This window comes from Camponotus floridanus, unplaced genomic scaffold (assembly GCF_003227725.1).
Source record: "Camponotus floridanus strain SB8 unplaced genomic scaffold, Cflo_v7.5 scaffold109, whole genome shotgun sequence".
NCBI classification, from domain to species: domain Eukaryota; kingdom Metazoa; phylum Arthropoda; class Insecta; order Hymenoptera; family Formicidae; genus Camponotus; species Camponotus floridanus.
This window is the reverse complement of record NW_020229225.1, coordinates 87,094-111,222: the sequence shown is the minus strand read 5'-3', so window position 1 is coordinate 111,222 and position 24,129 is coordinate 87,094. Positions and strand designations below refer to the sequence as shown.

At 40.6% G+C, this 24,129-nt stretch overlaps 1 protein-coding gene across 3 annotated transcripts in view; it reads right to left on the bottom strand.

Moving 5' to 3' along the window:
• Nucleotides 1-24,129, bottom strand: part of LOC105252143 (zwei Ig domain protein zig-8) — a 324,369-nt gene that overhangs the window by 256,746 nt on the left and 43,494 nt on the right. For all 3 annotated transcript variants that reach the window (XM_011259410.3, XM_011259409.3, XM_011259412.3), the window contains exon 2: nucleotides 20,200-20,328. In XM_011259410.3, the coding sequence (XP_011257712.1) occupies nucleotides 20,200-20,263 (64 nt within the window). In that variant the 5' untranslated portion in view covers nucleotides 20,264-20,328. The remainder of the gene's footprint in view (nucleotides 1-20,199; nucleotides 20,329-24,129) is intronic.

The window sequence follows — 24,129 nt, the reverse complement described above, 5'->3', positions numbered from 1 at the left end:
TGAATTCCGACGCGATGTAAGACTATCGCAATACTGCGAAGAGGGAGAGGAGGGGAAAGAAGGGAGCCCCACCACCGTCTGTTCTCCACCTTCACCTCTGCTCTCGCCTCCACCTCCACGTGCGCGCCTCCTTCCTTCATTTTTGCCCTCAACCCTGGCGTTGCGTCTTCTTTGTCTCAACTTAACCGAGAAAGAATTTTTCGAGTTAATTTTCTCACGGCACCGAGTGATATTCCCCGAGCGAGTATTTACATTTTCGTCGGCCCGTTCCTCTTCCAATCTTGTCTTCTTCGTCCTCCCCCTCTCGTTCCAATCTTACTCGGGACTGGAGCAGAAAAACGGACGCAGTCAATTTCCCGCGATTAATTGTCGCTGCGGCACGCACTTTGCTGTTACTAGGCCGAATGCGAAATTGAAATAGTCGGTCTGCTTGAAGAGAAATCACGCTTCTCCCGGTCGGTACTCCATTTAGAAATTATATGGACAAATCGAGTCATAAAACCTTCCTTTTTGCATATTTTTAATTACCATTAGTGACGCGCGTTGCATCAGTGAACGGGAAAAAACTCACGTTTCTCGCTGTCCAAAGGGAAATATTTGCCATCTCTCGTGGAAACGAGATAGAAATTTGTTTCGCGCGAAAGAAATTTCTCTCTTTTGCATTTATCCGACTGCCCCGCGAATCTTGCCGCGAGAACGCGGCAAGACTTTACTCCGTCATCCGTTTATGTATACGACGTATAGCGATCCGCGATATCCGTAAACGCGGGGATGCAGAAGCGAAAGCTACCCATGTGGGTATCCGATAGATAACAGCCACTCTCATCGCGGCCCGGTCGCGAGACGAGATCGATACGCGATGTCGAACGCGACACACGTCGATTCCAGAGGCGGCCTCCTCCCCCAACCCACGACGTCTCTATCGCGCTTCGCGTTTGCGGCTTCGTTATCTACATATGGGGATACATATGGGGATACATATGGGATTAAAACGCCGCCACGGATGTTGAGACGTTTACGAAGACGAATCCATGCGGACGTCGATTTAAGCGACGATCGGCTTTATGCAAATCGTACTTTACGGGGTCCGGGCACGCGCCATCTGTCCGATGAGAGAGAGAGAGAGAATCGGGACGGGTTAGCCCGAAGGGGGAGAGGAGAAAGGGCAGCAGAAATCCTTTATTTAATAGCGGTATCTCGCACACCCGTACTTCCACCGGGAATGCTCCTCGTCAAATCGCATCAGAGCGGCGTTAAAACAATTTATATCCTCCCCTAAGGTAACGGGCTTTTCTCGTGGGTGCTGTTAGGGTGATACGGGGTTGGTCCTTAATTCACAGATTACATTCCCCTACCTGCTACGGCTGGCCCAGCCTTTGCTGTCGATCTGCCATCGTATTTCTCTCGCTCTCCCTTTCTCTCTTTTTCGCCAGACGCGATGCCATTTGTATTTAATATGTTTTCGTACTGAATCGAAATTGACAAATAGTACACAAGCGTAATAGACTTGTACATCTTAATAGAACCAAGTGATACATCACAGAGCTCGATATCGAGACGTATTTATATTATAAATTTATTTTTTTAAAACGGATCTCGCATCATTGCAATTTTATAAAAAGCAGTTGTAAACAAAGCTAATGGCCACGTAAAATAATTATAGACGTAAACTAGCATTATGGGCTGTTTCGAATCGCCATTCTGGAGAATCCGTTTAAGAGCTTTCATCGAAAAGCGAGGGAGGGGGAAAGCCATTTAAGGACAAATTACTCTCTAATTAAGATCGGGATGAGACAGTTTGAGAAAAACTGCCTCTTGAAACTGCCTCGACAACGCGGTTATTACCCGCGTTAATCGTCATCACGTCGTCGACGGTACTTCTCGCCACGTCGATGCGAATCGTAAAGCGATTCGGGCGATTTACACTCGGCGCTTTACGCTTGAAAAATTAACTCGGCGGAAAATATATTCCGCCATGTTAATAACGCCGATAGTGTCGCGAAACAAAGTAACCTTTGTGCACTCCGAATCCCCTGCGAAGCTTTAAAAAGCTCGCTCGCTCTCTCACGGCGATTACACGTACGTATGCACACGTGTGTGTGTACGCGCATAGCGCTTTATGCAAAAATCGCGTGCGATATAATGCAATCAAGATGACGAAGAAGTCGCCGGTTGTGCTCGCGGGCTTTGCATGTTTTTCCCTCTCCTCCTCTTTTCCTTTTTTCATTACACATCACTTCGTTAATCCTCGCAGTGTTGCAGCTTTTGTTATCCCGCCTCGTCTTTCTTCCCTCGAGTTCCCGCGAACGAAAACGCGTTCGGTACACATGTAAAAAACATATCTCGCGAAATCCCGACGAAACCGCATTACAGAGCTTGCCAGCGCAGCTGCGATTGCATAATTAACCGTTACTTGAGACGACGATCGAACTCCCAAGACGACCAGCGAAATCCTCGATGCACCGAGATATCGCTATTTCCATTCCCAAGGATCGCGACGCTTGTCGTACGAAGATTGTAAATAGTATCGAAAAAAAGTCGGAGGGAGGCAAACAAGAAGCGTGTGTAAGTATAACCGTCAAGTTATTGGCAGCGTATAAAGCTTATCCCGCTTTAGAGACGCGAAGAAAGGCTTGTATGCGCGTGCTGGCTCTTTTGTGGAGATGCAACTGTAGCCTATAATGGCTCCTGTAAAATTAATGGAGCGTCTGCCGTGTTGCGGGCACGGGGTAGACATGAACTATTCAAGAAACGCGATAGACGCGCATTTAGTAAGAGTGGATAGCGGGAGGAGGGAGGGAGGAAGGGGGATGCTTAAGGGGCCGCTATATATTTTGCCGGAAGAGTATCGGGGCCAACGTCAGACTTTCCAAAGCGATATAGGCATCAGGTGCGGCGGTATCGGTTTATCGAAAATTTCTCAGGGCGAGCACGAGTTCACCTTCGCAGGCCGCAGAAACGTTTCGCTCCCACCCAACTGGAGGCAAACCTGTCGTAATTCGGCGCGTTTACAGTGATAAAGTATCACGGTAACCCCCGCACTCTGCCAAATTACCGACAGGTTTTTCCTCCCCGCGATCACCGGTTATGCAGGGTATATCTGAAACGGTGCATTAAACTTTAGGAGCGTATTCTAGAGGTTCAAAATAAAACTTTTTTTTTTTCCTATGAACATGAGTCCAAGAGAGGTGGATAGATAACGTCAAAACCAAGATCAAATAATTTTTTTCTAAAATACAGCCAATTAATTTTCAATTTTTTCCCCAAACTTTAAGGGCCTCTAACTTGGAGGGGGAGTTTATTTGCGGACCCATGTTCATAAGAAAAAAAAAGTCTTATTTTAACCTCTAAAATACGTTCCTAAAGTTTAGTGCATCATTTCAGACACACCCTGTATATCGATACGCGAATGTAACGACTCGGTGAGGGCGAGAAATAGATAATATGCATCTGACATTACGATATAACAAGAATAAAAAGAGTTTTATTTTATCACAATTGTATCTACTGTATTTTTAAACGACACTGCTAAATTACTCTTTTTAATAAACTAAAAAAAATTGAATATTACTGATTAAATTTCAATTTAAAGAAAATAAGACAAAGATGTAAAGTTGAAATAAAAATCACTTCATTGGCGCACCCATGAAAATCATTCGTTTTATCGAGTGTATTATCAATCGCAATTAAAGCTCGATATTGCAGTAATAAAAAAAGTGAATGGAAAGATAAAGCGCGAGTATTGGGTACCGGAAACCCGTAGATCGGACAAGTACGTTCCGTATATAACTCGGGAGCTGCTTCGTAGCTGCCGATCTATAAACATTTTAATGGTTAGTGGTTACATCCGCAGCACGTATTTACGACGAGCGTAAGTATACGATATCATTGCGCTCACGTAGCCTAGTATATACCGTATACTATAAACTCTATTCCATCTCGTCCAGGACATTGAAACGGATATCAAAGTATCGGCCGTTCCGACATGTTTACGTATCGATCTTTCCTCTCGTAAACACTTGCGCGAATTTTAAAAATGCTATACTTAATTATATTACTTTCTTATACTTAATTCTTGGTTCGATAACTCAACAATGGAGTCTCTGCATCTTTTTACAAATTCTATAAGCTCGCAAATGGAATTCCTCAAAGCCTCGAACATTTCCTAAGATTTGCAAGATGCCGAAAATGAAGGCACGCACATAGAAGTTATATTCCGTTAATCGTTATGCGTATGTACAAATGTTGCGCGAGACATCTCCACAGTGTCGAGTAATTACTCTAAATGTGTAGACGACGGTTATTCCGTACACGTAATGCGTCGCATTTCGAGAGAGAACGAGGTAGTCACATTTTGCCGGCGAAACGTTTATTAAATGAAAGGACGCATGACACAAATAATGTTTGCAATAGGGTGAAGGTGCTTTAAAGCGACGTAATATATGGAATAATGTTTCACGAGTCGAACAAGAGAAAGCTCAAAGCGGCGGTTCAGTTGTAATTGCGCGCGTGGTGCAGTATTGAACATAATGTACAGGAATATCAAATTCATTTTATTAATTGTCGACATCGCGGACCTAATATTGCAACGAATATATTATTATCGGGAGAAACTGATACGGAGATTTGTATAATAAATTTTACATTATTAAATTATACGCGCATTAAAACTAACTTCTGTTAAAATTATGCGCGATATTTTAATATTTTCGATGGTAAAATTAAAAAAAAAAAAATGGAAGCACGTCGGAGAATATTATTTTTACGTTTCATAAAAGCAAATTAAATTATTTTCCATAGAATATAACCCGCGTATTTTCCGCGTATATCAATTTACGAAATTATACGATCCGAGTTCATGTACAAGTCGCGAAAATAACTTCTCTCTTTATTCGTAATAATGGAGTCGCGCGTGATGATTGACGTAAAATAAATTTTTCCATATCCGTAGTAGCGAGGATCGAGCTCACCGAAATAAGACAGATTTCATTCAATCTTTGGTACAAAAAATACCGACTACCAAAGCTCCATTCGTCTCGTTTCTGAGGGAGCTTTCGAAAGCTCCCCTTTCCTCTTAAGCCTCCCTTTCCTTCGCAAGCCTCGCCAATCCGAGACTTGTCGAAAGGCCAATTTTACGTCGGTTCGACGCGCAGCTCCAATACTTCTATCCGATAATCCCCCGGTAATTGGATAAACCGCAAAATAACGCCAAGAGCTGACTGCTGTAAGTTCGTGTCACGATATCGATATTTCACGCTTGAGTGCCTCTAATCCGAACCAATTAAATATGTTTCCGACTGTGAATGTGCGTGAACAAAAGCAACATGCATTTCTCGCAGGATCTATCGCTTTCAACGCGTAAAACCCGCGCATCTCTCTCAAAGAGAATAAAAGATCCAGCCCGATAGTTTTTTTCTTTACGAGGTCTGCGTTATTGGAAAGCGTGTTCACGACTGCGCCTGAATGACTCATCTTTTTCATCTCATATACCGTTATACGCGTACATTTAAGCGTATCAAAGCACCTTTATACTTTTTTTTTACACATCGAAACTCTAGTCCGCTTTTAGGGGACAGTTGGATAAAATACGCGAAAAAAAGGAGCGAGGTATCGTCCTAATGAAAGTATACTATCGTTCGATCCATCCATTCTTCTTGAAAGTAAAGGTTAAAGTCCTCGTAAAGAGAGTTTCCGGTTTACGGCTACTTCAAAGGCATTTTACGACGCGGAACGCGGCTCTGAGAGCGATCGTTTTGGCAAAGTGCGTTACGCGTCGATGTTAATTTTTACAAGGTCCTCGTATATCTAAAAAAAATCTACACTTGGCGAAGTGAGGCAAGGTAGTAAAACAAGATGAATAAGTAAGACGAGATGTTAAGTGTCAGATATTAGCGCTGTAGCGATTACAACGCGAACAAAGGACGACACTTTCAGTTTCCGAGAGATCTAAAATCCAGAATTAAACTACAAAATTCTCCAATTGAAGGGAACTTCAATTATCGGGAACGAGGCGAGGTTCGTTGAGTAACGACTGGTAAGTCGCTCGATACAAGGGTCCGCGAGCGAAAAGCATTACGTTGTCCTTATCCACCAGAATGTCGAGAAACTTCCCGCTGCTCGCAAACTCTATTTTGTTCTGTTATTAATAAACCTACCAAGAGAGCTGCATCGCGCTACCGCCTCGTATTGTCCTATCTTGCACAAAGAACTCGATACACTTTCAACTTCGCCCCGGTAACTATCGCTCGCGAAAGTTAATTCGGTCACGAAGTCGATAAAATGCAATCTGACGAGAGTAAAAAGGATTGAATCCCCTGAGAGATAATACCAGCGCGATAAACTATAGTTAATTGCGTTTACGTGAAGCGCGAACATATCATGGGACTCGAAAAAATGTTTTCGAATATTCGCGTACAAGCTTTATTTTTACCCATCGTCAGGCTAAAATAAAGTAAATACACGTAGCAAATTGTGTGCGCGTGACGTATCATCGAGAAAAAAAAACTTGGCTACTCGGGCCATCTTTCTATTCGCGAGGTCTTCGCGTAGTGAAAGCAAAGTAAAACAAACGACCGCAACTTCTGCGAGGAAAAGGAATTTTCCCCTTCGGGGATATGTGTCAGCGGGAACTTCCGGATGAACTTTGTTTGACTTGTATCCGAACGAATCGACGTATCGAATCATATCGCTTAAGTTAAATAAGTTTTCCCAGACGAGCTTTCGCGGGTGTGTATAACATTATAAGGGGACGTCGAGATGCTAACTTGGACGGGGAAACAATCGGGGGAGAAACTTTTTCTAATCTGATATATTATCGCATTGCGGGGTAAACGATCGCGGATGCGAACCTTCGTCCGAGTGCCTTGAACGAAGGAGTCCACGATATAGCATCGACAGTAATTCAATTTTCCTCGAGTCGATCGAAATCTCGGAAATGTTCCCGAAAAGATTCTCGCGAGATACGTCTCATAACGCTCTTCGTCTTCGTGCTCCGGTCGCAAATAATAAATTTTCAACAACTAGGTCAGAGCCGAGAAACGTGCACACCCTAAATCTAATAAAATTGTAAATACCAGGTCAAATACTTACACTAAGTTATACGTACGTGTTTTTGGTACCGTATCTCGATCTTGGCGTGTATCTGGCATTTATTTTCGGTCGTCTAGTCTTACAGCCTCGGCTTGTATCGTGAATCAACTCTATTAACAATTTGCATATACAAAGCAGCGTCCGTATCAGATAGGACTGTGAAAGGCAAATTTCCTATTTTATAACGATTGCTGCTCTTTTTCTGTTATGTAATTAACGCGTTGTTGTCTGCACTGATTTATGCCAAATACATACGATAGGATATTGCATAGTCTGATCAGGAGAGATGAATATCTCTTTTTCTAAAAGAAATTTCAATTAAAAATGTGTACATATAATACGCAAAAATAAAATGAAATCCAAATCACTCGAGTTCAAACAGCTCACTTTGTTGTTACGTTGTTACGTTCGTCGTTAGTATTTACGTAACAACGTAAATACTTACGATCGATTAGCTTTGTAAGTAACCTCGCTATTAATTTCGTTTCGAAAGTAGACAGTTTAAAATATGGCATATTGTTTAACAAACAGCATGTCTTTTTTTAAAACCATTCTATTAACGAAATTAACAAATTCTCACAATGTATATTATACGTAAAAAAAAAAAAAAATTACGAATTTAATTAAATTATCACAAGCGAGGATGAATTGCGTGGCTTGAAAAATGAAAATACGACTAGATAATAAATATTTATCTGTATATATCTTCCTATAATATTTTATACGTTTACCGTTTTAATATATAGCTGTCGAGTCTGAAAAACCGATAACAAGTTGTTCTACAAAAATATAAATAAAAAAAAGCAACCGATCCAATTTCGAGGAATGTATCGGCGAATATTTTTCCGTTATCTAAAATTTGATTAATAAGAATAGCGCTGGGTCACTTGGTCCGCTGCAATCAGACCGATCTAGCGGCAATTGTCCCGTGAAATATCGTCACTTTTCGACAAGCAAAACTAGCGGAGAGAGAGAGAGATACAAACGCGAGACCGACGTCGTGACGCGTCGGGGTGGAAAGAAACTAAACGCAGGGATGAATAAGTGGAGATGTACGAAAGGTAGGAAAACTCGCTCTCTTCCCTTCCTCAAGATCCGCGATGTCGTCTCTCGTGGAGTGAGACTCTCGAGACTCGCTACAGCGGCAGATAAGGTAAAGGGGAAGCACGAATTTCTACGTGCTCGACATACGAGCGCGGTCGACCTCGCGTAACGGAACCGGATTTCAGATTCCCAGACTCCCATTGAACAACACGCCGCGACGACTATATCAACCTAGTCGTATGCAAATCGATGATCGCACACGCCAATTCCGAGAGATCCCTTGCGACGCGAGTACTTTTCGCGATGCGAGAGTTAGAACATTCGCAACATTTTTTTATGCGCCAATCTCGATCGGAGCGCTAAAGACGTGTTGACTAGAAGTTTTCGAATCCTGGTTAAATCGATTGGAAACGCGTTTCGATCGCGAGAGGTTCGCTTCGAACGAACCCGTAAACAATGCCTGATTTAATCCTGATTTCAGTATTTAATCGAGCGATATAATAGCGGAGAGAAAATAAAAAGGTAGGATTTAGCAATATCGTAAATAAAATATAATAAAAATTTCGCATATATACGCCGATTATATATTTATAATCTTTTTACGAAAATTTAGTTAAGAAGATTAAAGATTATATTCTATGCGTTCCAAATATATCAAATTATTGTTAGAAAAACTGATGTATTTTAAATAATTCAAGTACCATATATGTGGCGCAAATATGTATATATATTGTTACGCCCGCGGCGAGGACTTCGATTATTATCGAAGTCGCGCACGGAGAGGTCGGCCGTTCGCGAGTCGCGCAAAATGAATAGACACTTATACACAAGGAACTCGGAACTCTTTAATGCACAACACAGAACAACACAGAACACTACAACGTAATCACAGAAACACAATATTAATAATTCGGCTCGGCACGATATACAAACGCGTCCGCGCAGCTTGACAGCTGGAACCGAACTAGATGACAGGCGCTCCTGTCAACAACCTCTTGACAACGCGCTTCTTTTCGTTAATCGGCGCCGTCCCGATGAACACGGACATCAGGGCCGTAACAATATATATATATATATATATATATATATATATATATATATATATATATATATATATACAGGGTGTCCCAGTTATCTTCCGTCATCTTTCAAAGACAAATTCCTAGGATCATCTGAAGACAATTTTTCCTCAACGAAAATGTCGAGGCACTAATAATTTTCGAATTATAAGTGATTGGAAATAAGGGGTTTTTCGTTTTTAAACTAAGCTTTATAGAAATAAAATATTAACAAAACCACATTCTTTGATTAATTTTAAATAGAGTTTACTTTAGTTGAGTTTTAATTTAAGACTTAATTGCAAAGATATATGATGACAAAAATCGGGAACATGCAAAAAATGATGGCCTTCATTGACATTTTTGCTGAGGAAAAATCGTCTTCAAATGATCCCAGGAATCTGTCTTTGAAAGATGACGGAAGATAACTGGGACACCCTGCATATATATATATTTAAAAACGCAAATATTAACAAAAATCACAAAAATTTGTAAGAGGACGTTAATTGGAAGTATCTTTAATTGAGGTATGAAGAGCATCGTGACTGTCTTTGTGATCGTATTCGTTTATCGACTACGATAAAGAAGACAGCGACATACCTCGTTAACAGTCGCTCTTTGACTAGTTTAGCTAATTAAGTTTTAAACAAGTTCCATCTCCCTCAGACCTTAATTTCGCCAAGAAGTTCACCAAATACCAGAAGAGGAACTCGTAGTAAACGATCCTTTTGGAGATCACTATGGTCAGCGAAACCAGAATTGGCGAACGAACGGTGCAAATGTCATCGAGAGAATTCGCTAACTTCGTGTACTTAACAAGGACTCGATACCGCAGATGCGGTCCTCGCTAAATGAAAATTAGAGCATGAATATATATATATCAGCGATCGATTAATTACTTGCATTTCGCCGCAATGACATTTTAGAAAATATTGACTTAGGCTGATTGCCGCGGGGCTTGACCTAAATCGTATAATATAAATATATTTTATATAACATTCTCTCTAAAATAAAATTTTTTAAAATGACACACAATATTTTCTTTGTTAAAGTCAGAAACAAAAATTTGTTGAAATAATATTTAATTCATTTATTTAAAAAAATTTGAAAAAATAATTAAATCTAGAAAACGAACAAGAGTACAATAAAGTACTGTAATCATATTAGCGGATTTTAATTACAGTTAATTCCCTCAGAACTGGTGAAACGTACGCTGAACATTACGCACAATATACGCACGGAAAATATATATCGGATATTTTAATAGAGTATTCTTCTTATGTAACCTAGTTTATATTTCTCTCGTCTGCCGCTTCATGAGCACGAATGTACTACGACCGGCTTTATGTCGAGATATTCGCTAAATAATGGCCATGTATAAAGAATAAGAAAGTGGGAAAGAAAGAGGGAAACAGAAGGGTTGAATTAGACGAGAACAAGAGAGGGAGCGCAAGATACACCGTGCATTTGATTTTCATCTAACCAAGACGGAACAAGGTTGCCGGCTTGCGAATATCATACCTTGGAAGAAAAAAAATAGACAACAGCAAGACGAGCCAAGGGAACACGAGCACGCGCGGAAAACAAGAGTGCACGGGATGGGTACTCGGAGCGAGAAACTAGGAAACGCGAATGCAGCAGTTACGGATTAAGCACAACTAAACATCCCTTAAACAACTCGGTCATAAATTCGCCGGGAAGATTAAGACGCCTTGTGCCGCCTCTGGTCTCCCTTCTTCCCTCCCTCTTTCGACGTATGCCCCCGAGACTCTGAGACGTTTGCAGGAATACAAGAGGAAGGAACTTGCGGCTCTCGCAGCTTTCATCCTCCGCCATTTCTCTCTCTCTCTCTCTCTCTCTCTCTCTCTCTCTCTCTCTCTCTCTCTCTCTCTCTCTCTTTCTCGCACTCTCCTTTCTTTCCCCTCTCTCTTTTCCTATTTACTCTTGCCTTCCCAGCATGTACGTATTCTTCTTTCACCCACTATTACCCCTTCATTCGACTCTACTAAATCTCTAGCTAAATCACCCAACTCAAGTCTCAACTATGTCTGATTATCACGACTAGAAGAGGTAAATCCACTTAATTTCATCCCCTCAAACCGAGTAATGTCCGTCGCTGTCGAGAACTAAGGAAATAGTCGCGTTTAGGAGACATCAGAACGTCCTGATTCGCCCTAAAGTTCCGACCAAGTCTCGCGCGTTCGTTAATAATGTCGTATCGAATGAGGCAAACGATCGATGTGCGGGGAGACACCATGGATACGAAACATCGCGTCGTCGAAACAGAGCGGAAATCCTCGCGAATATCAATGACATTTGAGGAAAATACACGTGACGTTAGCGCGACGCAAAATATCGCGCGTGATCGATAGCTCGAATTGAACGCGATTTCGCATTCTTTGCATAAACTGTTAGGCTCTTATATATTATGCATATACACGTATCTATCTCCCAACGACTTACTGCCTAGGGTAGAACGAATCGCTCGCGGACTCGAGCGGAATCGACGCTCAATTAATTCCCCTCCTCCCGCGCCTCCTTTTCCTCCGTCATCGTTACGATATAAATAGAATTCCCCGTGAATTCAATAAAGGAGATCGCGACCACCGATAACCGATAGTGAGGTAGTTGCGCGACTCTCCCTCTCTCTTCCTCCCTCTATCTCTTTTTCTGTCTTCCGCCCCGTTCGGCATGTATCGATTTTCCTTCAAAGCGTATTAGAGGTATTCCGAATATACTTTCCGTGTCGATGAGTAGCCATCCGAGGTGATGGACCGTTAAAAGCCGTTCTCGGTCAAGTGTGGTAAAGTGCTTGCACGGATCGATGGAAACGAACTCGCGCGACGTTAAATGAATGCCACCAGTGTCTCGTGGAAAATCTTGAAGGAGAAATTCTCCTCTCAAAAATTCATCATCCTCTTCCGACCGTACGTACGCTGTTTCCAAAGCAAACACAGCGAGTTAAACATTACTTTAGACATAATATTGACACTGAAGCATCTTCGCGGAACTAGCAGTTGCTGCATTTACTTTTTAAAATGGAAGGTTATTTTTTCCCCGCTCCTCCCTTCTTCTCCTATACCTCTCGTCCCGCTTATTTTTCGAAATGTATCTCTGTAAATCGTTTTATTAATAGCGACACACGATGAAAGATCACGTTACAAACAAAGATGAGAGTCTTTTTCTTTCCATTAAACCGAAATACATTTTGCTCTCCTTCGCGGATTTCAACCAAGTATTCGTTCTCCGCATTCCGTCTATCCCAAACCAATGTTATTGCTTATCGGGACAACGGATCGTAAATTGAAAAATAATTCCAACTAATTTTTTTTCTCTCAATAACAATACCTATCCAGGTCGCTTGGAATTGCGTTACATCCCGACGATGCCGAACAGAAAGAATGAGAGAGAAACAATAATCACGAGAATCGATGGTATAAAAGAATCGAGAAAGATACCAGATGCCGTATAACGTAATTTTATCAATAATTGCCAAGAGAATTGTTTTCTAATCAACTATACCACATTATTATTCTAGTCAATTTTAACTTATCGATAAAAAATTCAGAAATTATAACGAGGGCAAGGAAGAGAGGAAAGAGCGAATTAAATATTAAATCGCGCCATTAATATCTTATAATCTTCTTTGATAGTTTTCATGAAAAAATTTTTTATGCAACTTAGAATGTTACCGCTCCGAACTCTTCGGAGATACTAAAACATTTTCCGTGATCTTCTTATCAAGTCTCAGTGGATCAAAGAATAACTTTGCGAATAAAAGGAGGCAGGGGAGGAGGGAGGGGAGGGAGTAGAAAGGCAGGAGCAGGGGAGGGCGAAGAATGACCCTCGTTCGCTTCGGAAACATATGTCTTCCAAGTTACGAGGTGACTCGGGCAAACTACGGGCCATTTCAACGTTAGCCTCGTAGGTGCCCCCTTGAACTTACGTGCTCGTTTCGCCGGTTCGCCTGAATCGGCGTCTGAACCACGTTAATGGCTTCGAACAGAAATTTTGCCGTAACTGCGCGCGTTTCGGTTTACACGGCGTAGAACCTGTTAACATTGCGTTTTGAATAGACACGAAGTGTAACGAGCTCCCGTGTATATGCATTGATTAATCGATGCGGCAACAACTCTATTTATTAGAGCGCTAACGAAGCTTAAATCGTGATCCGAGTATCGATTCGAAACTTTAAACAACCGCAGATCGATGTCATCATCATTTTTTTTTTATTTTCTATTGCTTATTGTTTTCCTGGTATAAATTTCAGGAATTATTAAAGAGAAGAAAAAAAGACTGGTGTACGGCTTGTGTAGAAAAGAAAGAGTAGCGAGTTACTAACAATACTATGCGTAAAAAATAAATATAAATATTTAACAAACATATAACCATTATGTATAAAGAATAAAAAATATATATATAAATAAATATATATATAAATAAATAATATATATATATATAAAAATAAATATACAGAATGTATTTTAAAAAGCTCTCACTAAGCAAATAGCGTTATTCCTGATTAAAAACCGAGTCGAAAAGTCCTGAATCATTTTTTCCCATAATGCTTAATAAAGCAGTAATTAATGAGTAAAATCGCGCCGATAAAAAGATAAATTTTCTCATCAACATATGAAGATTTGGATAAGCAAAAAAATAAAGTGTTTTGTGTTAATTTTTAAACAATTCATCTTTCCAGAAATCTTTTTAATACTTAAATCTGATTAATTATTTAATGAATCTTGAAAAAAAAAATGATTCAGGATTTTTCGACTCGGTTTTTAATCAGGAATAACGCTATTTGCTTAATGGGAGCTTTTTAAGATACACCCTGTATAACATATATAAAGCTTATTGCGATGAATTGAAACGTTTTTCATCTTTACGAACTGAAAAACGTCAAGTTACACGCTCTTATACGACGCTATTAAAATTTGTTCACGATATCCACGGCAGTAACTACATACTTTGCCCAGCTTTAAGGGAAAACTTTGGTCTTAATCTTCGCGCGCGTATATCATCAGTCCGAAAGACACTTAAAAGTAAGTTTCATAAACTCATCGCCAAGTATATCAGCGTATCGCCCGTCGACTACGATACACCACGGCGTATACCCCATGCAAAAGTTGATACTTTCGCATCCTACGTGCGGATTTTTTTGCGAAATCCGACCTGAGCTTGCGCGCTACGGATACGCAAGCTTATTCTCATTATCGATTCCCATTCCGCCCGAGAGCAACGTGATAGGAAAACGACAATACGTGTTATCGGTGTCTATTCGAACCTGCTCCAACACGCTTCTCTATTTCCTTCATCGATACGCATCCCGATACGCCAGACCGATTCAATGCGAGCGCGTCCTATTAACGTGAGGAGGCCAGATTCGGGCACGTAATGGAGAATCGTGTCATTGTAAAATAAAGAATGCACGTTATACGATTTTCTCCTCGTTTCCTCGTGGCCGGAAAACTCCGGCAAGAAAAACTCGCCGTTTACGGCGCAAGAGAAAATACATATCAGCGCTTCGAACAGTTTCATGTGTAAATAATTCAAAAACAGCGAAAAAAGATTTGCACTCGTTGCAAAAATATTACTTGGCAATTTATCAACCTTACTTTGAGCCATCTTTTTTCGGAATGTTCAGAAATTACTATTCCGGTATCTCTATATTTGTGTTGTCCGCTCTTCTATATTATTTTATATTGTTTTTCTTTTCTACAAAGTAATCCTAAATTTTCCGTGACAGTTTTATTTGGCATGGAAACTTTTTTGGAAAAACTTTAATGGAACATTTTCATTACGCGACGATTGAATTATTGCAGGAAGGATGCAAGAAAAAGCGGAAAAAAATAAACTCCAGAAAAATTCATTTTTCTTTTCCTGAAAATGATATCGTGACGTATCTCAAAAATATCCAATGGCCAAAAATATCACGTGGAAGAAGATTTCTGTGAAGCAACAAGCAAGTCAGTTTTAAAAACCTTTTTTCTCCCGTTTGCTTTCTCCGCAATGACGGATTCAATTATTCTCCCCCCCGGTATTACCTCATCATCCCCCTCGCGTAAAAGAGATTGGCGTGACCAATCTCTTTTACGCGGAAGCCGGAGGGAAGTAACCGACGTTGGAATAACGTCGACGATGCGAATTCTTCCTGCAAAAGCGTATACGGTAACCGGCGGCTGACGGAAAGATGCGCGACACCTAGTTAAGTAAGTACGGTAAAAGGCTCCTCGCTTCGACGACCGGCATCCAAGTTACGTCGATATTTCTTTGCTCGACGTTTATAATAACCTTCTGGCCACCTTTCTCTCTCTCTCTCTCTCTCTCTCTCTCTCGCTCGCTCGCTCGCTCGCTCGATATCGAACAATACCGAAGGCGCCAGTTTATATACATCACAGGCGGCACTTTTATGCTCGAATGCGTTGCCGCGACATCAGCGTAGCCGAGAGTGATCTATAGGTGCGCGAGAGACGAAGTTTAACGACAAACGAGGTTCATTATACCCGGGGAAACAAGGTCCGCGATGTATCTACACGGTTCGAGAAAAATATAGCCGCATCGATCGCACGCAACAACGATGTATCTGGGCATCTAGACATCTCGCGGCTTTATCAACGGACGTAGATAGGTATATACGTATACTTAAAGTAAACGCGCGATACACCGACCGCTATATACACCGTGCATCGGACGGTACGCTGGAGGTAGCGGCTTCCATAACGTTCCACGTCTTCCAATTTCGCCCCGATACTAAAGTGGAAACTAAAGTGTACACTCACCGACACGCGACAAATACAAAGACGCGTGTACGACAAGTGATTAATTAATTTAATCACGCCAAAGAACGCCGCGAAGCGCCGATCGGAGGGAATTATGCAAAATTTGGCTAAGGTAACGTTGTTGCACGCGTAATAATCGGCCTCGTGCATTCCTTCACGTAACGTAGGAGAAAATAAAATTACGAGCAACATTACGTCATGTTTATCGCAAATTCCGTCTTGATACTTGGGATATTTTACATCCCCGTGTATCCTCGCTTTTGAAAATAACGAAAAAAATATGCACGATGTCGATCATGTTTCACCCTTTTAATTACCGAGGTCCTGGAATTGGTACGGGAATGTCGAGAGGGTATCCAGGGTCGTAGATTCGACAGGATACGAGCGACATGGATAGATATCGATTGTATCTACACATCTTTATCTCGGCCGCGATTGCATTGTTAGCATGGAGCGTATTGTTTGAACGTCATATCGGCGCGAGGCCTCGGGCAACCAATCAGCGTTTGCGGTAGCCGTGCCTTATCAAAGATTTCCGCCACCGAGCCGCAGGGCTTAAATCAACCTACCACCCTCCTGACGAGTTCCTTTCTTCAGTTTGCGGAACTCTGTCGAGAGTAGCAACACGAATTGGTACTCGCAATAAGAGATCAAGGATCCTAATTGCCAGAGTTCCACGGTGAAAACTCGTAATGAGCGCTCGCGAGATATCATCCGCAATCTTGGAATAAATCATTCCAATAACCATCGTCATTGTATCACTGATTACGCAGTCTCTGACGAGGCTGGGGGGTTAAAAATTTGGCGCGAGTCGCGATAACACGCGTGTAATTATCATCGCGCCCAAAGATCCCCTCGCGTACGCGATTCATTTCACGACAATTTATAACAATTTAATTATCCGCGCGCGCGTTACATTAATTAATATTCATCGATAATGGAATACTAGACAACACGTACGTCGCGATATGACGCGATGCTATGGCGCTCATCAAGCAATAATAAGCAACGGTAATTACTCGTTAATTGGATGACGCCGCGTTTTAATAACCATTCTGCAATATGGAAACGCGCGACAGGTCGATGGCAGGTCGATGTGAGGAAATCCTAAGGGCATTCATAAATAAATAACGTAAACGAAGCCAAGGTGAAGAAATTACGAAGAGAATAGGGGAGAGAAAAGCGAGGAGATCAAATCTGACTCGCACAATATTTTCTACGACATCGTACGCACTTGGGTCTGCTTTACGATCCCGAGAATATAACTCGGTGAACGACTTTAACATATAAATATCTCGCCACGTCGTCTTTAATATCATATCCGGTGATCGCCTCGTCAACGAACGTTCGGTAAATTGGTGACGTAATTACGGATCTTCGCTCCCTCACGGGCTTACCTGTCTCGCGGAATTGCTCGTAACGGCCCATCGGAACCCTGTATCAACCGGAATACGGGAATACGTATAGCGACCTAGTAACACATACGTTCGCGTCACGGTCCTGTTACAGCTGTTCGTCCGTGTAACTGCGCTCCGATTTACGCGCACCCGACATTCGCGCAGAGAAAGGGGAAGCAGTGAAGAGAGTCGAGACGAATTTGAATTTGGACGCGAGTCTCGTTAATTTTTCGCTGCACTGTTTGCCCGGGAGAGGGATGTTTATTGCCCGCAGCTCGAGAACTATCACCGGTACCTACACGTTGTTTACGCAAGTATGTATGAGAGAGGGTGGGCGGGCGCGAACCTCGGATGCTGCACATCCCCGTTTTAATGATTTCGATCTAACGAGCGCGTTCAAAAGCCGCGCTTGAGTCTCCAAAGAGGAACGATATCGAGTTTGTTAAAAATCGAGTAGGGATCAACTCTACACGATTTCATGAAGCTTATATGTTTCGCTAATTGCATGAGATATTTTGAGATCGTTTTAAGACCAACTTTTTATCGCGATACGGCGCGCGTGCAAATTACTAATCATTATTTATTTCAAATAAATAAGATAAATATATTTGTCAAAATTAAATCGACGTTTTGTGCATTTATCGTCGTTTCCGCAGATAAACGGAAAATTGCATTTTCTCGTATCAAACATTTCTTATTTATAAATGTCCTTCTTTTACGACGTTTCCAGGAAGATCATTCTTTTATAGATGGTATCACGCGACTTTCGATCGGTATCGAAATGGGTAGCGAGTAATGAAACTTTCCTTGCCGGGGAGAGTAGGTCACCCAGGTATCGGAGCGACCGGGCTCTCGATATTTCCGCTCTCTCGTTCGTGCGAGCGACAGAGTCGCGGATCAGCGGACAATCATACTTGAATAGACGCCGCGCGCACACGAGAGACTCGATGCGCGTATCCGCGTGGACACGCGTTGATTCGAAATCATTGTGCCACGCCACACCGACAATCGAACCCCGACGAGCCTCGAATTTCGCATGCTATCGCGCGAATTTCACCCTCGAACGTACGGACGATTCGCGCGGGAGGATCAAACAGAGGAGATCGCCGCGCTTTTTCTCGCGAAAAAAAAAATATCGTAACGCGACTTGGATTAGATGATGGGGAAAAAAGAGAAAAAACAGAACGGCAATCAACGGAAAAACGCGTTTCGAGAGACATCCGCAAATTTAACTTTCAAATTTCACGCACCCACGCGACAAATTCTTGTATCGAAATGCGAAGAAATGGAAATTCTCGATTCGAAGCAACATCTGCGGATAAGTGACTCTTTTTAGAGCCGCCCGCGCGATGAAACCTAAAGCTCGGTCCCGCCAGGAATCTACGTTAAATAATGCCCTCGTGATTCGGGGATTTTCTGTGAAATAGTCCTACTTGTGCGATACATAAATGTATAAGAAAATTCAACTAAATGATATCACCGTTCTAATCAATTTTGATATATAAATAATTCCAAATCATACATCATACTGCGCATATCAATTAGTGTATATTTTCTATCCGATGTAACTGCATCTCGGAAAAATAGAGACTCTCTCTTGACTATTTATATATAAATTCCTACAATTCGTTTACAAATATGTATTTCCTATATTGTTTGTTTTTTCACGATATTTATTGAATATTCTTAAAATCTGTAGTACAATGCATTCAAAAAATACCGCAGATATATTTCATTTAGATACTACTATGTTCGTTGTATAAACAACGCGCAACATGAATCCATCAAACGCGCTATCGCCATAATTCAAGCGCGTATTTCGACCATATCTCTGAGTTATTTCACGTTTTATACGGCCCGTAATATAAAAAAGACAAAAGGACGGTAAAAATCAAAAGCAAATGGATAAATTACAACTATTATAAAACCGTTTATTTTTATATATTTCTAAAAATATGTATAAATATATATATTTATTCTTTATATTGTCATTGTATAATGAACAAGTTTGGTAAATAATAAAACCGCGTTTGATGCATTATATGAATTGAATACTATTATTGCGCGCTGTTATTTTTTAAATATGATTGTAACATTTTCGAGAAAAATCCCGGAAAGCAATTCTTTTATAAATTTTTCATCAAAGCAGGAATAAAAAACAATATGAAAACAATACAATAAATAAAAAATATTCAGTTTGATTTCGTCTATTGACCGGTTTGATTGATACTAGAAAATCAGCAAACAAACAAATTCTCTCGAAAACATTAGCAGATATTAAAATTTCGATCCTCCTAACTACCAGACAAATCAGATCGAAGAAAAAGTGTAAAATTAATTAAATTTGAAGGACTAAAAAAATAACGTATCAAAAAAATCAATCTATTTTTCACAATATCGTGATAACGTTATATTGAACTGTATCAAAATAATGAATCAAATGACGATAAAAACGAATATTTGATTTAAAAAGCCTGTAATTGTGAGAAACAATATTCCAGAGTTACTTTTCTAAATAATATATTTATTTCATATCATGAAATATATCATTTTTTTTCCATTAAATTTATATCATAGATAGCAAAAATTACCTTAATACATAGCATTTTTCAGCAAATTAAAATTAATAGTTAGGAATTTGGCTCAAATAAATAAATGAAAATTAAATCAAAATTGGCATGAGAGCCAAATTGGCTGTTTTGCCAATTTTGATTTAATTTTTATTTTTCAGCAAGTTAATAACTTTTCAAGAAGCGACATTTACAGACTTTTTATGGCAAATCCTCATATTATCATCGATGCAATTCTTTCGTCTCGACATGAAAGACTCACCATTATTAATCGCAGCCAAAGCGACGGCACCGAGCAGCCATGCGATGACGCTGACGGCGGACATCTTCGTTTCCCTCGTCGCGACTTTCTCCTCACATAATACGCGCCTTGCGTGCGTTAGAAGGAGCTCTGGAACCAAGAAGAGGAACGTATTATATTAAGCTGCGCGTGCACAATGTGTCACGAGATATTACAAGTTCGGTCGCGCATTTATCTCTCACAAAGATGAAGCTTTCGTAAACACCTGGCACTGAAACACCGGCGAAGAAAACCGAGATAACGATTGCGTTAACGTCACTGTTTGTTATTACATAATCTCGCATGCCGTAAGGATTCCTTTTAGTCACAACAGGATACGTCAGAACACGGATACTTATTCGATTATGCGCGGTAAAAAAAATATTGTATAACTGATAACACAAATAAACTGTCGATATTTATTTTCTCTAGTACAAGTATTAGTTTATACAATGATTTAAAATAAGTAGCATTCATTTTTTCAAGCATGTATGCTTTATTTCGAAAAAAAAATGTCCTCTTGTAGCTCGAAGATTATGTAATATTCCTTTCTTTCAAGATACCTTGAGAAATAATGTTTTATTTAACTTGCAAACAACAGAGGGAAAGGCAGTCTCGCGAATATAAAATATTTTTTCTTTCCGACTACAATAACACAGGAGAAAAAAGATAAAAAGATAAAAAAGATAAATATGTCATATCCTTGCAATAAACCTGGATATTTATTCGCTGATTATAATTTATAACAATTGTAATATTGTTTGTTGTGATTATTACAGAAATTTTTTTCGTCAAAAAGAAAGTTTACTCCGGGAGAAAAACGATCACTAAAAACGCGGGTCTGCAACGATGGAGGGTTTTCGCTGCATGTATGCGAGACGCAACGTGGCACAAACTGAAAAGCTACACGTGAGAAGAATTTGCGATGACGGTGCCACTTGTTCGCAACAAGGACAATTTTATCGCTTAACGCGATTGATGTCACGAGTTGCGTTCAGAAACCAGAATCAAACTCGTAATAAATCGTAATCCATGGTATTGTTGATCGTTGATAAGAGATGTGCAGAATTTTTCAGATTTTCCAAACTTTGGTATATTAAATTCTTGAGCAAGAAATAAAATCGACTTTTCTCTAGTAAAAAATTTACTCGAATGCTTTCTTATCATTTTCAAATACAGACTAAATCCCACAGACCTCTTTAGCTTTTTAATTAGATTATTAATTCTCTAACTTGAAAACATCGGTGTAGTTTCTTGGTTAAAGGGAAAACGCACCTCGCCGGAAAGAAACATTTATATTGAATATCAGAATAATACATCACTTTCTTACGTCTATATATATGGAAAAATCTACTTCACAAATGGCACAAGAATCCTTACGAATACGAGAAAAAGCGTGAGAAGCTTGAAAACACCTTGTATGGTCGCACGTGGTCCGTTGAAAATTTTACTCGAGAATTTCCCGGAACAGGCGGATGATTTCCTCGAGCGTTCTCCGCCCCCGCGAAATGGTCCCGGGAAGCTGCTCATTCGTCATGTCGAGATAGCGTCATCCTTTGGACGGATCCGCGAGAGACGCGACTTCCTCCCCTTACGTCGGTATAACCGTTAGCGGAATGGGTCTCTCACCCCAGAGTCATCTTCAACTCTGTAACGCGGTCCATTTATACAAACCGTACGCGGCGTCTTTACGCCAAAGCATAATCATCGCGTCACTTTATTTTCGCTAAATATTTTACGTTATCTAGTGAAACACTAAATAAATTGTTAAGTTAATCATGACTTGCAATGAAATTAAATTACGGTACTTCGCGGACTGTTTAAAATTAGTTTGACTGAGCGAAAGTAAAATTGACCGATATAGCTCTTTACAACTTCTCCATTATTAATGTAACATTTTTAAAGATCGTTAAATTAAATTGCTAAATTATATACGTATTATTTTTAGCGTAGATAAAAAATCTCGAAAAACGATACAATAAAATATTATTTTAAAGAACTATCTGTATCTCTTTTCTATCTCTTGAACGGATCCTAAAACGCCAAATAAATGATATTTCTTTTTCTGTCGCTTTTGGCTTTCCCCTTAGCCTTCACCCGACCCCCTCTCTTTGTCTCTGTCCTTCTTTTTGTGTCCACCGAGAGTAAGAGAGCGACCTAGGTAGCTATCGTTCTATCTGCACCGACTACTGCTCTCGTAGCTTCCGCACAAACCGGGCAACCCTTCAGATGCACGTTTCCCGCTGGCTCTCCGCTCCTTTCATCTCGGTCCGCTTTTACTTTATGCACCGGTTGTGCGCGCGCGAACTTTATACCGTCGTACACCGTGTGCTTTGGAAACCCGAAAATTCTGCTTTGCTACGGTATCGCGAGACGCCCACAAGCCACCATACGTTCTCGGGCACAATTTCCGCGCGTCTTCACGCCGCGCACATAAGTAATATGAATAATACAAAATGAATTTTTCGCCGCGCTTCCGCGGGTTCGTAATAGAATTACGATATCGCTCGTCTCGCGTTCGCATATTTTATATCATTTTATAATCCTGCGCGAGTTCCCACACATATTCTTCTGCGGCGCGTGTAAGAATATAGAAAAAAACATGCATATATGTGTGTATGTGTGTGTGTGTGAACTTCATATCGAAAAATGTCGCGGAGAAGAGCTGTCGCATAAAATGCATTAATCAATATATGTATTTTATAAAGTTACTATTGAACCGCTCTTTTTTCTCTCTATAATGTAATCCCCGTATTATAAAATCTTCACACATTCTGCGGGATTTTTACAATAATATCAAAATAGAACGAACGCGACATGGAGCGCCTATTTTCTCATCGCTTCTCATCGTTTCTCGACAAATAGAAAAAAATGTGCAACGTGTGTCTTGATGATCTTGATTAGACTACGAGGGAAAATAGCAGCTGGAGGAAAGGCAACTGTTGCTTCGCGAAGGAAAACACGTGCGCGCAACGCTTATAAAATATGAATTCGTATCCAGCACATTTTTCAAGATAAAAGACCAAACGCACTTTCTTGTGAGTGCACCTGTGTCACTAAAGCAGATTAAACTGGAATGCCGTATACCTTTCGTTTATGCGCAGGGAGAAGATAAAATCCTTTTTTATTTGTATTATCTGTAGCGTCCACTTTGCAGAAACGAAAAAATGCGCCAAGCTGAACTGAGGAAGGGACGAAAGATAATTTTGAAGAAAAATTCCAGATAAAGAAATTTATAAGAAAACTTACGGAAGAGAACATTAATTACGATGGCCAAAGGGTGTGTGTTTTCTAAAGTATCGTGAAATCTTAAAGGGACATTAAAGAATGTCGATGTCTTCAAAGACAAAGCGCGAGAGAAACCCTTCCAAAAAGTGCATTTATCTGCATTTTTAATGCATACCAATAATATGTAATATTCAAACATTTCCTAATTAGCAGACAATTAATTGTAAAAGAAGCAAATTATTCGAACCGAGCGAAATATATATGATGTAGGTCAAGCAAAAATAAATGTTTGACATATACTATTTATCGCACGCGCGTAATTAATTTCTGTATTAATTTAAAATTCCGCTTCCGTCCCTTTTCGCCCCCACTTCCCTCTTTCGATCATCCCCTGACGGCGCGTTTAATCTCTCGACGAAGCGGCCGCGATCGCCGTCGCTGCCATCCGACGATGACATCGAAACAACGGGATTACGCGTATCTGACGCAACTTTGCCAACTTTCAACGGCGCAAGTCTCATCTCCATAATTTAAAACGAAAAGTTAAATTAGCCCCTCTGCCATCCTCGTGTCATGCCCTAAACCGGCCGAACAACCCCAACGTCCGACCAACGTAATCTGCGAAACTAGCCGAATCCGCGCGGTAAATAACGCTCGCAATTAGTGCCCTCGCGCGAAAGCGGA